The 17,030-nt window shown below is 42.0% G+C and overlaps 1 protein-coding gene across 2 annotated transcripts in view; it reads right to left on the minus strand.

Moving 5' to 3' along the window:
* The window catches only part of AACS (acetoacetyl-CoA synthetase), a 61,235-nt gene that overhangs the window by 15,280 nt on the left and 28,925 nt on the right, over positions 1-17,030 (minus strand). For both annotated transcript variants that reach the window (XM_065417809.1, XM_065417808.1), the window contains exons 6-10: positions 11,242-11,356; positions 10,235-10,316; positions 7,576-7,723; positions 4,310-4,390; positions 1,723-1,847 (exon numbers count right to left, since the gene is read on the minus strand). In XM_065417809.1, the coding sequence (XP_065273881.1) occupies positions 1,723-1,847; positions 4,310-4,390; positions 7,576-7,723; positions 10,235-10,316; positions 11,242-11,356 (551 nt within the window). The remainder of the gene's footprint in view (positions 1-1,722; positions 1,848-4,309; positions 4,391-7,575; positions 7,724-10,234; positions 10,317-11,241; positions 11,357-17,030) is intronic.

The following is a 17,030-nucleotide window of genomic DNA, read 5'->3' on the forward strand; positions in this document are numbered from 1 at the left end:
GCGCTTACCTCAAGCGGTTCCCAGAAGCAGCAGCATGTTCCCCTTCCAGCTCCTATGCTGAGGCATGGCCAGGCTGCTCTCTGCGTGCTGCCCTGTCCACAGGAGCCGCCCCTGCAGCTCCCATTCACTGCAGTTCCTGGCCAATGGGAGCTGCGGGGGCCGTGCCTGGGGCAGGGGCAATGTGTGGAAACACCCCCCCCCCCCATTTGCCTCCATGCATAGGAGCCGGGGGGGGGGGAGGGGAGACTTGCTACTGCTTCCAGGAGCCACGTGGAGCAGGGCAAGTCCCTGACCCCACTGCCAGGCAGGAGCTCGAGGGCCAGATTAAAATGTCTGGAGGCCTGATGCGGCCCTCGGGCCGTAGTTTGCCCACCCCTGACTTAACCTCTTGGTATGGGCTAAATCCAGCCCTACTGAGCAGAATCTTTACTAAAATCATCCCAATCAAGTAGTTATTGCTATTCAATATCACCAGGGTAACAGTTATGTGTAGCACACTGCACCTTCATGACAGGGCATAAGATAACAGCCTTTAATAGCCAACATGAATATTTTGCAACAAAACTACATTAGAAGGCTAGCATACAGTTGGCTAATGCTTTTAGCAATAGATTAAAATATTAGACCTGCATACATACTTGAACTGCTTTCGTTTATCTTCTGCATACCAAGATGATGCTCAGAAATAATTATTCTATTTCTAGACTAACTTTTTACCCCACTGGTTCTGCTCTTGAATAAAGTTAACAGATTTTAACAACTTTCCACTAGAAACAATTTCACTAAGATGTAACCTTTAATTATAATAGCCAGCGCCAAAATGTCAATTGTTAAATATTGCATAGCACGAAAGGCAAAGCTGCATTTTAATTATTAATTGGCAATTAGAAGGTGACATGCACTACATCCACTTTCCACCACAAGTGTATTAAAACTGAGCATTAATTTAAAAACATTGGGTATTTAAATAGTAAAAATGTAAAGTTCTGCTGTTTAACTCCAGTTTGCAAGATGGTATAGTTATAAAAATCAATGCTCTGTCCAGTGTGCAAAGGTAAAATATCATGAAAGGTCTTAAAGCTGCTTTTGTTTCAGTTTTGCTATTTCTTTATGCACCAGTAGAGGGCGCCCGGCACCTCATTATGTTCACACAGGGATATATGACAATTAATAAATTGCTTGACAAAGAATGAAACAGATTAGAAAGCAAAATATGAAAATACAGGCAGCCCTGCTGAACGGTCCCAGTCAATTTAAGGCTTTCACATTCTATCAAGCACCATTGTCAGGTTTATGCTGAGTAGTCTGAAATAGAGGATTCTTGTTTCACAAAAACTGAGTGCCCTGAGAAATTACTCTTTAGACTGCTCCCAATTACTGCCTTTTGAAAAAGCTGCTCTTAAAACGGACTACTGAACTGACATTCTTTATTTACAGGGAATCAAAATGCCTGAATGAATTCTAAAACACACATTCAACCCTTTGTCTTTCACTCCCTCTAAAAAGACCATTTCAGTCTAAGATTTCAATAGTTTATCCTAAATTAAGCCAGAGTTTAAAACACTATGCCACCCTATATGTTGGCTTCAGATCATGCAAATAGCCTCTATTGAAGCTGTTTTTATGTGGGATTAATAACAGACTAACGAGTGAAGACAGCAATTTCTAGGACTTAAAATGAGAAGAAGTTCTATAGTTCACTTCAACATCTTGTTTACCTACCCTAGTCGGTCAACCAAATCCCAGAGCACATTGGGTGATGGAACAAGAGGCGATCCATCATATAAGACCACCGAAGCTCCTGCAGCAAGCGCAGACACTAACCAATTCCACATCATCCAGCCAGTCTAGAATAGACAAGACTCCCATGTTAGTTTCGATCTTTGTGAGCTCACATACTCTTAGGGAGACATCTCTCCCAACTATTTATTGACCTGTGAATTCAGTCTCTCAGTGTTACTTGAGAATACTACTACATTAAACTGGTTTACTGTTAGAGTCAATTCATCAGAATCCATGGACCAGTTTCAACTGTTAACATCACCATAAATCCTGGGTAACTCCAGTGAAGCTATTCAAGATTTACACTGGTTGTAGCAGACTCAGAACCTGGCCCCTGCTTTAGTAACCTTATTTCAGGCCTTCAAAAAAATTGGGGGGGGGGGGGGGGAGAGGGAAGAAAGACACACGGAGTTAATGTAGGGCCCCAAAATGGGTATGTCGGTTTTAAAATTACCCCAATAATATATTCATAGGTTTAAGGCCAGAAGGGACCATTAGATCACTCAGTCTGCCTGCCTAACACACAGGCCAGAGAATTTCATCCAATTGGTCCTGTACTGAGCCCAGTAACTTGCACATGTACCAGAATGGCATCCTGTCTTGATTTGAAGACATCAAGAGATGGAGAATCCATCACACACAGAATAGCAGAGTCCCCTGTACTTATACCCTACAATAGTTGTAATCTGGGATATGACTTACCTGGTAATTACACACCAAAAATACAATTTATTTTGTGTAGCAACTTTCACAAATACTTTAGGTGGTACTTGATTTGGTATTTAGCCCAAAATACTTCACATGATACAAGTGACAGCAGGTATTAGAGAACTAAAACACCAATTTTTACATGGTTTGTAGTATCTATTGTGTATTTTAGGACACTCCATTGCTGCTTTACACTGAATCCCTCCATATGCCAACACAATATCGTCTTGACATTTTTTAAAACTTTTCATCAGAAGCTATGGAAGTTCCAGTGTTCACTGTATGTACGCATCTCCTTGCGGAACACAGGTTTGGTGCCTGTGCTAAAAAAGGATTCTTCCCTCCCTCCACCCATACAGGTCACTTTGGTGGCATATGGGGGCCTGCAGCTGGCCAGGAAAGAATCTCCATGGCCCAGGCACTGAGTAGGGCATCTGTAAATGGTCCTACTTGCCCAACTCCACTGCAAGCTCCAGCAGACAAGTCATGCTAGGAGTGTGTTCATAGCACTGAGCATTGGAGATCGTGCTTTTTCAGAGCAGCCTGGGAGAGGCAGGGGTTGCTCTAATTTACGTCAAGGGGCATAGCAGCCCCTGTTCTGGCCTTCGGCAGGACTCTTACAAACTAAGCACAATATGTAGTTTTCCCACACCTCTCTAATTTTTCCTGCCTCAAACTGCTACAGCCTAAGAGTTTATAACAAAGATCTGAGTTTATGCATACTTCTGCTGATCACGCCTACTTGTATTATCTTGTTTCCCATAAGATACGAGTCTAAACAATGATGGGGAAAATAACCCAACTCCTCAGTGGAGGCAATGTAGGTTAGCTGTTACTGCCACAAGTTTATACAGGAGCTCACCAGGGAAAGACAGGCTAGCCAAGCAGAAACTCCTTTTATACCATGTACAGCATTGCAGATACCTTCTACTTTGCTACTGCCCCAAAATGATATAAACGAACTCCAGCAGAGATAATTTAAACCTTCCCCAACAGCATATAAATGACTGTTGGGAGCATGGAAAGCATCACAGTTTAGTAGAAGAATATTTAAAATGTTTGAAAAAAGTCCCAAAACTATCCTTTTAAGCTTCTATTTTCTTAAAGTCACTGTTAAACCTAAGTTGCACTGTATTGACTACATTAGCACCAAATAAGGACTGTTAAACTCCAAGGAGTCACAAAACAGCCATTCTATTTTCTTCCCCTTATATTATTAGAAATCACTCATTTAGAACATGAGCATTTCCACAATGGAGAAGACCAGTGGGCCATCACATCTCTGACAGTGGCCAGAACCAGGTGCCTCAGAGGAAAGTGCAAAGAAAAAAGTCCAAGTGCACTTACGGGGTTCCCAAGTGGGGGTGACAGAGGTTGGCTCATGTGCCAACCATGAAGGTTCATAGCCTTTTAGATATCCCCTCCACCGGGCTCCCAGGGAGGCAGAGATTCTTGCCCTTCCACAAAGAAGAACAGAGTAAAATTGCCACTCATCTCCAACATGGCCAGATCCCCACATGATGCAGGAGAGTAGAGCATGCTTTGAAGATGCAACTGAGGATGTCATTACAGCAATAAGCTTAAAATCCAAAAAACCCACAATCCATTTCTCACTAATTAGCAGGAACATTTAACACCCAACTGTATTTTACTAATCCACCTAATTTTTTTAACCCAATTTGAAAACAGCTATGCTTATAGAGACCACTAGAAATACATAGAATTGTATTTGTAGTACTGTGGGAAATATCCTCCCTCCTTTTTTTTTTTTTTTTTTTTTTGGAAAGAGTGTTTTATAAATGTGGTAAGTCCCACTTGCCGTTGTATAGTACATAATAACGTCATTGCTGGTCATGTTGCCATGAAGAATATGCTCCTTCAGGTGCTGAATTAGTGTGCCCTGAAAAATAAAGAAAGTGAAGGGGAAAATAAGTTTATGTAAATATAAAGCAAAGATCTGGTGGGAAAATATACTTTTCAATATCCTAATGCTGCACAGTCCTCACCAGTGAGTATTTCAGGGTTACAGACAGGTATTGAATTCCACCCCCGTTCAAAGTAAAAAACAGGCAACAACTCCCACACCTATCCACGTCAGCATGGATAGCATTCTCCACTCCCCTTTCGTATAACTTTCCATCCTCCTTCACTAGATCTCAGCAGTGCCTACAACAAAACAACCTGCTCCCTACAGAACTGCAGCATCGCTCCATAGCCAGCCACTAGAGTAGTGCAGCACCCCTATGTAGCCCATAAGGATTTGTCTACATGGGGATATTGACCAAGGGTACGTCTTCACTTACATCCGGGTCCGGATGTAAGCAATCGATTTTCTGAGTTCGATTTATCGCGTCTGGTTAAGACGCGATAAATCGATCCCGGAAGTGCCCCGGATCGATCCCGGAAGTGCTCGCCTTCGACGCTGGTACTCCAGCTCGGCGAGCGGAGTACGCAGCATCGACGGGGGAGCCTTCCTGCCGCGTCTGGACCGCGGTAACTTCGGACTAAGGTACTTCGAATTCAGCTACGTTATTAACGTAGCTGAATTTGCGTACCTTAGTCCGAAGTGGGGGGGTTAGTGTAGACCAGCCCCAAGAGAACTATAGCGGTATAGTTATACCTATACCCTTTGATAGGCCACTCTAATTCTGCAGATCCATTTCCCCAAGTGAACAAGTCCTTTGACATGGTTTCACGCTCACAGTACACCCAGCTGACTGGTAGGAGTGAGGGACACAAAGTTGTTCTGGACTTAGGCGTCATGGCACAAAGCATTCACGTTATATACTAGGTCCCAACAGTAGCTCAAGCTGTCTCAAATTGTAGTTCTTTGGAGACTGCAGACAGAACTACATAGACCTCCTCCTAAGCATTCGTACGGCTGGCAGCATGGAAAATTCCACTAGCCAATGACAATGCACTGAACTACGCTATTACTCATTTTTCTCTTTTGTTGGAAATGTGGCTAAAATACTTTGGATCATCATTCAAGAGTGTCTTTGCAGGATCAATGAATTTATAAACTGCTTCCCTGTGTCACTTTACTACAGTGACACATTAAAATGGTTGATTTAAAAACAAAAGCTGTGCTTCGCATTTTTGCAAGTGCTCATGGTGGAGCTATTAGGGACTTCACATGAATCAAGCAAGATCGATGTTGAAAGAAAATCCATTATAGATAAAAATTTAACACAAGAAACTAATGTAAATTGCATATGCTTTAAGGGATGGAAAGGAAAAAATATTAAATAAAAAAAAAAAATATACAAGCAAATCCAATTTTCCCTTAGCATCTCAGAGGAGCCACATCTGGATTTTTACCTGCTAATGCTCCAGTGCACTGAGATGTCACAATGCTGCCATCTAGCTACAGACTACTTTCTACAACCTGCATTTTAAATGCAGAATTCATGGCTTTGCTATAACCACAAATAGTAAATTAGAAGCAATCTTGCTCAAAAGACTTATGCACATGTTTAAAGGGACTGTTCAGAGTGTGTAAGTGAAACGCAGGCATAAGTCTTTGCAAGAGCAGGATTTTTACTGGTATCCTTAGAGTTACAGTCCTGTAGAAATTGAGACTATACCCTATTTGGATCAAAGTCAATTAAATTTTATTGCCTCTCTTCTTGCCAATTTACACTTTACTATTTCAGAGACTGAGAATCCAAATGAAATTTTTAAAGATGAATCCACCCACAAACTATGAACTACTACTATGGAGAAAATGGAGTGTAAACCAGGTCAGAGAGTGGTAGAACACTGCTGAGCTCTTTTGAAACAAATCCCTTTTTGTCTTGGATTCTAGCTGAAAAACCTAATATTTTTTTTGTTTCAGAAAACACACACACACACACACACACACACACACACCCTTACTTCTGCCTGCAGGATAATACATTTTAAAGGTTTGTCTTCCTTTAAATTATTTATGGCTATCATTTAAATATACACCACAACAGACGTGCAGAGGAAACATATGAGCTTACCATATTGCACACAGGAGGGTATATGAAGTTAAAATTACAAGGAAAAAACATTTCCTGTAACAAGATCCAGGGGATAATCAAGCTATTTTAAATCCATTGCGATCAGTATTTAATACACTTCTGCTGTCATTTCGTCTCCTTTTGTATTTTTAACTATTGAAATTAAACTTCAGCTGTATCAGCACCGCTGTGTGGCTCCAACCAAGTTGGGAGGATGAGGCAGAGGAAGGGTAGGGGTAGGATTCAATGGCAAGCTAAGCAGCTGTGTAAATAATCTGGTGATGAACAGAACCTTAAAGAGGGAAAATTCCCTTCCCTTTGTCTTTTAATCTATCTGGTCAACTGCATTTATCACACACCTTTGACCACCTTCTCTGCTCACTAACTGTCTTCACAAGTGCTTATCCTAACATTCTGAACCTGGAGCAGCTACCAACAGCTGCCCAACTGTCACAAAAAGGTCTGGTCTACACTAGACTATTAGATTGGTTTCACTACATCACTCAGGGGTGTGGCAAATCCACACCACTGCGCGGTGAGTTAAGCTGACCTAACCCCCAGAGTAGACCGTACTAGGTCAACGGAAAAATTCTATTATGCTGCTGGAGTGTTTTAAATGTAGACAAGCCCTAAGTGAATTTACTGATGGAGATGGTTTTGGATTGACAGCTCAAGTGGCTGAATTCTTCTAGTCACAGAAGCCCAGCACTGGGGTTGCAAACTTCCCCATGTCATCTCTGCGAATGAGACTCAGACCTAACCACAGTTTTCAAGGCTCATTCAGTCGTTCGTCTCTACCAACAAGGGCATCAGTTGTGCCACCTGTGGTTGTGTGACGGCTACTTGTCCACTGGGAAGTGTCGTGAACAACCAAAACAAGCTCCAGATAGTAAAGACTTTTGGTCCTTATTGACCCATATCTTTCAACTATGGACCTACAGGTGAAAGGTTCACATAGTTATCAAAAGCCACTGAGCCAACCTGTCCCCCTTTGAAACTATCACCACATACACTTAAAAAAAAAAAAAAAAAGGATGAAGCTCCGATGGTTATAAATAGATAGTGCGACACTGCAGCCCCAGGAGGGAAGACCTACCCCTGCTGAATGAACCATGCATTTTGGTGCTCCTGTTGTACCAGATGAATACATGATAAACAGAGGATGACTGAAGGGCAGCTGTTCAAACTCCAGCTGGGGGGCCTGGTCTCCTTTCCCAGTAGCAAGGAAATCTTCTAGAAAAACACTGCACAAAAGAGAGGGAAAAAACAACTACTTAACACTGCTTCAACTTAAAAAAAAAAAAAAAAAACACACACAAAACACAAGATCAACTGCTAATCAACCACAGACATCTATAAGATCATTTTCAGACCCAATAGCACTCTTACAATAATGCAGTGTGTATATGTAACCCCACTTTTATTCTTTTGGCTTCTCAGACCTTTGTTTAAATTGCTTAGCTGTTTAAAATGAAATGTCAACAAAATGTTTAAGACAAAGATATCAAGGGCTATATTTGAACAGGCCTACAAATTTGCACATATCAACAGTTGTCACCCTTAAAAGCCCCATACAGAGGCAGAGGTAGCAGGTAGGTACTTGTATAGGCCCCGTCACACAACCAGAGAGCTTGTCTACATTGTGACTCACCACACAGCAAGCCAAGGTGTGAATCTACATTGCACCAACTTGTGGCACAGTGAACATCCTGTGCAGTCCCTACTACAGGCACACTGGAAGTCCCAGAGTGCAAATTAGTGTAATACTTGGAAGTATAGTAGGCTAAGCCATGCACCGGGACCTCCCTGTGCTGTAGCGGAGTCCAGATGGAATGTTACTGTGCAGCAAGCTGGGGCATTTTAGAATAATACCTTGCCACACTAACTCACCATGTAGACAGGCCTTAATATAGAGAGACAGGCCTGAGAAAATCTTTGAGGCATGGCTTGGAATAAAGGATCAGTCCCTCAAGGGAAATATTAGTTACAATGTGGGTCCAGGATGCAGTGCAGACAGAATGGCTGTTATGACCGTCAGAAGGCAGCTATGCCAGCCCTTGATTCAGCTGTGAATGTACTTTTGGCTTGTAATATCAATTACAATGAAATTGTTCTGAAGTGACACAGAATCTGACCCTTACTGCACAGTTTGGAACATTAGCAGTATCAAAAGGTATCTGAGTAACCTAACTCTGAACAGTAAATAAACCAGCCAAACTACCTCTAAGTGGCATTTCAATTGTTCATTGCTCGATTTTGGAGCATCCTTTCCTCTCCTCGTTATACCCGATCTCATTTATATAAATGTGCTAATAGGATATTTCACAGAGCAAACATTTTCTTTAAGATGATCAATAAATCAAACTCAATAACTGTCATTTTGTTGCTTTTAAAAAAGTCTCACCACACTTGTCATGTTCAAGTTTATCTGCAGTATCCAGCAATCAAGAAGTAAATAGCAATGGAAAGCAAAACTCGGAAGGTCTACCGAGGGTAGCTTGTTGCTTTGTATAAAGCTAAATGAAGTGGATAATGTAATTTTACTGGATGCTCCTATTTTATATCAATTATTGCACAGACAAAATGTGAAATATGACCGAGTAAAAGATATTACAAATCTATGTTGGGGGAAGGAACAAGAGGGAGACAGCAGTGATAAATCTAGTATTGGCAAGCTGAAAGATGCATTCATTTTGTAAGCAAACTAATTGCATCTCTCTTTGTAGAGAGATTTCTTGCTGGGTCAATACTAATAACTGGGGCGGGGGAGGGGGCAGGAGAAGAGAAGAAGTGTTATAATGAAAGAAAGCAGATCAATTGCTCATTTAGCTTCATGCTTGTCAGTAGTGGGGTTTCTCTAATATAAAGCAAAAAGTTTACTGAAGTACACAACATTTTTACTAGTCTGACAAAAGTATTTTTTGCATCCCCACCCCATTTCCCTCCCATTGTTCTATCACAAGTGTGTGAAAAAATTCTGCTGAATGGATAGTTTACAAAATAAGGGTTTTTTAAACCAAGAGGTTTTCTTTTAGAGTACTGCAGCATCCTTAAGCAGTGCCAGAAACCTAAGTTAAAAAAACCCTGATTAGTCTAAGTCAACTTCCAAGCCTGATCCTAAAGCCCAAAAACTCAAGAATCATTCCAATGAAGTCAATGGGCTAAACTCTCTGGATTTACAAAGGTGTAAGTGAGAGCAATGATTCCACTGACTTATTGGAGTTACTGAAGTATAAGTGAGAACAGCTCTGATCCAATAAAACTGCTTGCATAAGGGCTGTATGGTCAGCTCCGAAATTTTGTGCTAAATACAGAAAAACAAGCGAAACAAGTTAAAATGGAAAGAAGCTTAAAAATCTGATCAACTGAGAAGGGGGGGGGAGAGGGGGAAAAGAGAAAAAAAAAAAGCTATAAAAAAATGGTTTTTTCAGTGTCCGGTCAAGATTATCCCACAGTTCTAAGAGAAGAGCTTCTTGTGCTAGGTCAAGTGTCCATTCTCTTCTCCATGAGATTTGTATTGCCGCATGCCTGAGGTTCCTTGTACGTAACAGGAGCCTGATACTTCGATTCGTCCCAGAGGAGATGATGTTGGGCCCCTAATATGAAGTTCATTTCGTTACAAACAGCCAAATACTAAAATTTCCCAACATTCAGGGACATACTGGTGAGAAAAATCCATGTAGGGTTCCGGGTCCACCCCATCTCTAGTTCTGATAGAGACAGCACATGCCCAAAAGTGGATTCCGTCCCATTACCTGTTTGGTATTTTAGAAATATCTATCACTTCTCTCGATGAAACATATGGAATCACCACCACTTTTCTTAAATCTGGGAGTCCTGGAGGGGGGGGGGGGGAGAAAAAGAGTAGAAAAACCATTATTCACTTATTTCCAGTTACATAAACAAAAGGCCTCTTCTCTGTTCCGTTAGTCTGTGTCATGTATGTACTGAGTAATGGAAACAATTCAAGCTTTTCCCAACTCCCATCTTTCTGTTTGTCACTGACAACATCAAACAGCACCAGCAGCAAGAGATTGAAACTTGGATGTAAATACAGTGTAACATCAACAATGGGAGGATTAGAACCAGTCCCACGGGCCAAGTTTTTCCTATTAGAAAAATCCACACAACCCTGGTGAGTCACAGGTTTCATGAGCATTCATGAGAGCGTAGTTTGGCTATATGAACATGAATAGCAATACCCAGCTCCTATAGACCATTGTTCATCAGGAGATCTCAACATGCTTTAAACAAAAGGCCAGTATCATTATCCCTATTTTACAGATAGGGAACCCGAGGCACAGAGAGATAAAGTGACTTTCCCAAGGTCAACCAGCAGGCTAGTAGCCGAGATAGGAATAGAATCAGGTCTGATCCAGTGCTCTATTCACTAGCAAACACTGCCTCCATCTGTTCAGCATAAGCACATATGGCATTTTTCCTCATAAGTATATAAATGTTCCATGTGCTCTCTGCCTCTGAGTGGAGAAAGGCCCAATCCCAGGTAAGTGAGCCAGGAAGAAGTGGTAGGAGGGAGAAGTCAGCTCAGCAATATGCTCTTTCCCACTAATCCTGCAGGAATCCCACCATGTGAATTATTCTCATCAAGAGGAAAATAAGGATTTTTATAGTTGCTGTTTTAATTAAAAACCCAAAAAGGCTAAATAGTTTTGCCTAAAGATTTGATTTCCTCATCACTTATAAACAGCTTTGAAGTTTCCCACAAGCTCTACGTGTGGTAATAGGGCATGAAGTGAAATACCTTTTACTACATTATACAGCTTTTCCATGTGGTTGTGTTCTTTGCCATTGTATATGACAGCTTCAACAGAGAAGATCAGCTTGGGCTGAATTTGGGAAAATCTGTCTAGTACGCCCTGTGGAGTAAAGGGAAAAGGACAAGAAATACAATCACAAACAACACTGCAAAGGGGAAAAAAACACCGGTTGCTAAGACCAAGCCATGTCACAAAATGTCAAGAAGAGAACAGATATGGCAGTGTGCAGGGATAATGTTAAGATACCAATCACTTTGGTTTTCTCCATCCACCCCCAGCATTTTAAGCAACAGTGGGTGAGCACACCAATCTGTTTTATAATCCCAACGCCTATCCCCAAAAGTACTACTGTGTCCTAGACCAATTACCCAGAATACCATACTTCTGTTAGTCTTAAAGGTGCCACAGGACCCTCTGTTGCTTTTTACAGAATACCATAGTAACACTATTAGTTGTAGGGCCAAATTTACAAAGATAGTTAGGTGCCTAACGATGGAGCTAAGTGCAAATATGCTTAAGTGGGTTAGGCACCTAATGACCATTGATTGTAAGGGAGATAGGTGCCTACCTAGCACCAGGCACCTATCTGCATCATAAGGCACCTAAATATCTTTGTAAATCTGGCCTGAAGCCACTGCAGCAAAATAATGTATTTGTCTAAGAAACCAAAAAACATTTCGGCATTTAAAAGAAAAGATACATCCAACAGAAAGGCCACATCAATTTGAAACCATCTATTCTGCTAATGAAGGTTAGTAAAGGAAACATTAACTTGATTGACATGATTAGGCATTGCAAAAAGAAAAAAGAAAAAAAGTTAATGCAGTTCTTTGAGTTTCTTCTCCCTAGGGCACAAATACTAAACATTCAGCTGTTATTCTCCAGTTAACTGGAGTCTGTTTTCAGCAATGAATCAGGACTATACTCGCATTGGAGTGATTTACACCACATGCTAAAACATTCCTGAAACAGGGCTTTTGTATTCAAAAGCAAGGTCCAAGTCCTATTAATAAAAACATCTTCCTCTCTCTAGCTGTGCTAGTTGAAATATTAAACATCGTAAAATTGACAGAGTTGGCCATAGGAAAAGAATCTCCCAAAACACTGCAAAGCCAGGAGACCTCACTAGTAGAGCTGAGAGAGTAATTGACTTTTCAGTTTAGTGACTGACCCAAAAGATTAATTTTGGGTCAAACATTTTGTTCAAAACAATGGTCCCTCCCACCCCTCGATTTTTCCTTTGAGTTTTTTTTTTTTTTTTTTTTTTAAAAGAGCAAAGTCAAACTGAGCTAAATTTCAAAATGAAACAATTCGCAACTATACATTTGGAAATGTTTTAGCTTTCTAATTTTTTCTTTCCACCAAATTTTTAAAAAGGAAAAATTTACCAGATTGGACCCAAGTTTGCAAATAGTTTCAGTTACCCTGAAACTTCATTTTTCAGCAAATTAACTATTTGACCGAAAAATTTCACCTCAGCTCACTGGGATGTTTCTTCTCTGTCTGCCACCTCCATTCCTTTCTGCCCCCTGCCTAGCCCTCTGCATATTAGCCCAAATGAGATACAACTAGTTTTCTAGGAATTCCTGTGGGCTTCTTATATACTGCACTTGGAGCAATTTCCTTAAATCACTTGCCTAGGAAGACTATTTTTTTTTTTTTTTTTTTATATACACACAGTAAATGTAACAACAGCAACTAAAGTATCAGAGGGGTAGCCGTGTTAGTCTGAATCTGTAAAAAGTAACAGAGGGTCCTGTGGCACCTTTAAGACTAACAGAAGTATTGGGAGCATAAGCTTTTGTGGGTAAGAACCTCACTTCTTCAGATGCAAGTCTTGCATCTGAAGAAGTGAGGTTCTTACCCACGAAAGCTTATGCTCCCAATACTTCTGTCTTAAAGGTGCCACAGGACCCTCTGTTACTTTTTACAGCAACTAAGAAATTGTACTAAATAATGAGCAGCTTACAAGTCTCCTACACAGAACCAGCCTTTGGGACCAGACCAACTGAAGTAGAAATCTAATTAGACCACTACAGTAAACTGGAAGTCCCCTCCTCCTCCTGCATAAAGCCAGAGTAATTAAGCTCTGTGTGGGCTTGGGAAAAAGAGACTTCACCCACTCAACCTGCAGGCATAGCTGCAGGACTACAGCCTGTAAGCCTACTATTTCATCCTTTGCAGCAAAACACCAGCAACTGTCCCTATGCGGATTCATTAATTCCAAGGCCAGAAGGATGATTTTGAGCCACTGGATCTGCACAGTTGAGGATAAACTTGGACTGATTCTGTTCTCAGGCCAGTGTGAACAGGAGTGAGTCCATGGAGTTACTCTCATGTAAGACTGATGTGAGCAAGATCATAACTGGGCATCTTGTAGTTCTTCCCACTCCGTATTTTCTCCATGCTGGCCTAGTCAGGGTTGGTATGCAACCTCCAGAAGGCGTGCAGAGACCCTGTCCTGCATAACGTCTACAATGTCCACGCAGCCTCACCATAGAGCAGGAGTCTCAAACATGCGGCCCATGGAGTTATTTGCTGCAACCCACCAATCTCCCCGCCCCCCTCCCTACCCTCCCCCCCACACACACACACACAGCTCCTCTGCCTACCTCCAGGCACTTCCCGCCGCCAAACAGCTGTTTGGCGGCACTTAGCACTTTCCAGGAGGGAGGTGGGAGGAGCAGAGCGCCGCGTGCTCAGGGGAGGAGGTGGAGAAGAGGTGGGGCAAGGGCAGGGATTGGGGAAGGGGTTGGAATAGGGGCAGGGAGGAGGCAGAGTTGGGGTGGGGACTTTGGGGGAAAGGGTTGGAATGGGGGGGAGAAGAGGCGGGGCCTCACAGAAGGGGTGGCGTGGGGGCAGGGCAGGGGGGGTATCAGTGATGCGGCCCTCGGGCCAATGTACTAGTCCTCATGTGGCCCTTGTAGTCATTTGAGTTTGGAGATCCCTGCCATAGGGCTTATGGTGGTGCAGACATCCTCATGCCAGTTCTCCACAACAGAGAGAGTTTCCCCTTTAGTTCAGATATTGCTCGTGGGTTTTGCAGACATTCCTCTTGCACTTTGGGCAATAAGCATTTCCTTGTCTCCTTTAAATTCTACTCTCATCTGACTCCACAAGTTGTCCTAGTAACAGTCACTTATCGACTCTCTGGGCTATCAATTAAAGAAAAGCAGTTTTCTGGTACACAGAAAAGCATCAAGGTGTGTTTCTCAGGGAAGTGGAAGGAAGAAGGGGAGAGAAAAGGTGACACTCAATACATTCAAGCTTCATAGAACTGCAGGACTGGAAGGGACCTCAAGAGGTCATCTAGTCCAGTCCCCTACCCTCAAGATAGGCTTAAGTATTATCTAGATCATCCCTGACAAGTGTTTGTCTAACCTGCTCTTAGAAACCGCCAACCTCCCTAGGCAATTTGTTCCAGTACTTAACTACCCTGACAGTTAGGAAGTTTTTCCCTAATGTCCAACCTAAACCTCCCTTGCTGCAATTCAAGCCCTTTGCTTCTTGTCCTAGCCACTGAGTTAGTTGAAAAATCCCCAGTCTCACTCCAGTGACATGACACAGGTTTTCAAGAAACTTATCTAAAGCATCCGTTGTTGAGAAGACCCAGATTCAGACATGCTGATTTAATTACATTACAACATTCAAGTCGCTCTCCAAAGAGCTTACAGCCAAGTCTGTGACAGTCTCAAATCAGTTTGCCATCTTATTGATTTGTTTGCAGTGTTTTCCAGGAATTGCTCAAGCGTCCTAGTAATATGCACACACACTAAAGACCGCTGTCTCCCATACTGAATACAGTGTCTAAACAAGCGTCTTAAAAAAAAAAGTTTAAAAAAAACGAAGACTGACAGAATACCTGTGTAGGAGGAGTTGGGGGGGGGGGGGAGGGGAGAGAGGGAAGTGGAAATCTAAGACAGACAATTACAAGTTGGGAGGGGGGGTCTTATCTGGGCCACGCTAACCCGCTGGACTAGATTCATGACAGGATGAGATCAGATCACCCCAAGCCCTCCTCTGCAAGGAGAATACATGTCAAGTATCAGAGGGGTAGCCGTGTTAGTCTGAATCTGTAAAAAGCAACAGAGGGTCCTGTGGCACCTTTAAGACTAACAGAAGTATTGGGAGCATAAGCTTTCGTGGGTAAGAACCTCACTTCTACTTGCATCTGAAGAAGTGAGGTTCTTACCCACGAAGGAGAATACATGTAGATCGAACTTGCTTCACTGGTGATCCTGGGACTTGAATCCAACCAGATAGCTCAGCAGGGATCAAATCTCAAGGAAGCCCAGATGCATTAGGATTAGCTTGTATTCTCCTACGCTCAGATCTTGTACTCAGAACTGTGCAGGTGGTCTCCTGTTCCTGCATGGGATCCCACTGACTTCAAGGGGCTGCCTGCAAGGGTCTGTCCACACAGTTCTCAGTGTGAGATCTGAACTTATGCTTTTATGTCCATATGCATGGGCCAAACTGTCCCCTTCGCCTGTGGCTATACCTTGGAGGCAAACAGAAGGCCCACAGAGGGTGTTGAAAGGAGGGGGGAAGGGCTCCGCACAGGAGGGAACCCCTTAGTTCTCTGTTTTATTTGCCTCCGGCAACAGGTTTCCTCCAGGCTTGCTTAAGATTTATGAAATGCAGGGCTATAAAATATTGATTGTTTGAGCAATGCAAGATGATCTCCAAATTTCACAGAACAAACATATACCTTTAATTATGAAATATTGTTGAAAGCTACAAGTTACTTCGAACCACACAGTTCCACCCCAAAAATGCAGGTGTGCAAACTTTAAATTGTGTTAAATGGAGTTACATGAACACATGGAAGGAGAAAGACCTACCCTTTGGGTGGAAACTGATATTGCTACTTCCCTGACTATCACAAGGCCACAGACTTTGATTTGAATTTGAGACAACCCAGCCTTTGAAAACAACAAGGAGTCTGGTGGCACCTTAAAGACTAACAGATTTATTTGGGCATAAGCTTTCGTGGGTAAAAACCTCACTTCTTCGGTTGCATCTGAAGTGAGGTTTTTACCCACGAAAGCTTATGCCCAAATAAATCTGTTAGTCTTTAAGGTGCCACCAGACTCCTTGTTGTTTTTGTAGATACAGACTAACACGGCTACCCCCTGATACTTGCCAGCCTTTGACTAACAGAAGAAGCATAAGTGATATTGATGGTACAGATATCCCAAGGCTAAGCCTGGTTAAAAAAAATATCACAAAAACTTAAACTGGGCACTGAAAATAGCCCATCAGCATGGAGAGAAACACATTTGTACATTGTAGAACAAGTAAAATGAACACTCTTCCCCCAGATGAAAGATCAAATGACACTGCAAAGAAAATACTCTGTCATTTTCAGACCAAGCAGAAAATATCTGTAGAACAGATTGGTCATTACAAGGTGTAGAGGTTTTTTAATCATATTGCACAAAAGATTGTTTTTTCAACAAGAAAATGGAATTATGGTGCACTCTAGTACCTATTGAGCACTACAACAGTGCGATACTTTTAGCGATCTGCAGAGCTTCATTCTGGTCTGGTTCTGTTCAATATCTTCATCAGTGATTTAGATAATGGCACAGCGAGTACACTTATAAAGTTTGTGGACGATTCCAAGCAGGGAGGGGTTGCAAGTGCTTTGGAGGATAGGATTAAAATTAAAATGATCTGGACAAACTGGAGAAATGGTCTAAAGTAAATATGATGAAATTCAATAAGAACAAAATGTAAAGTACTCCACTTAGGAAGGAACAATCAGTGG

This window comes from Emys orbicularis, chromosome 16 (genome assembly GCF_028017835.1).
Source record: "Emys orbicularis isolate rEmyOrb1 chromosome 16, rEmyOrb1.hap1, whole genome shotgun sequence".
Lineage (NCBI taxonomy): Eukaryota > Metazoa > Chordata > Testudines > Emydidae > Emys > Emys orbicularis.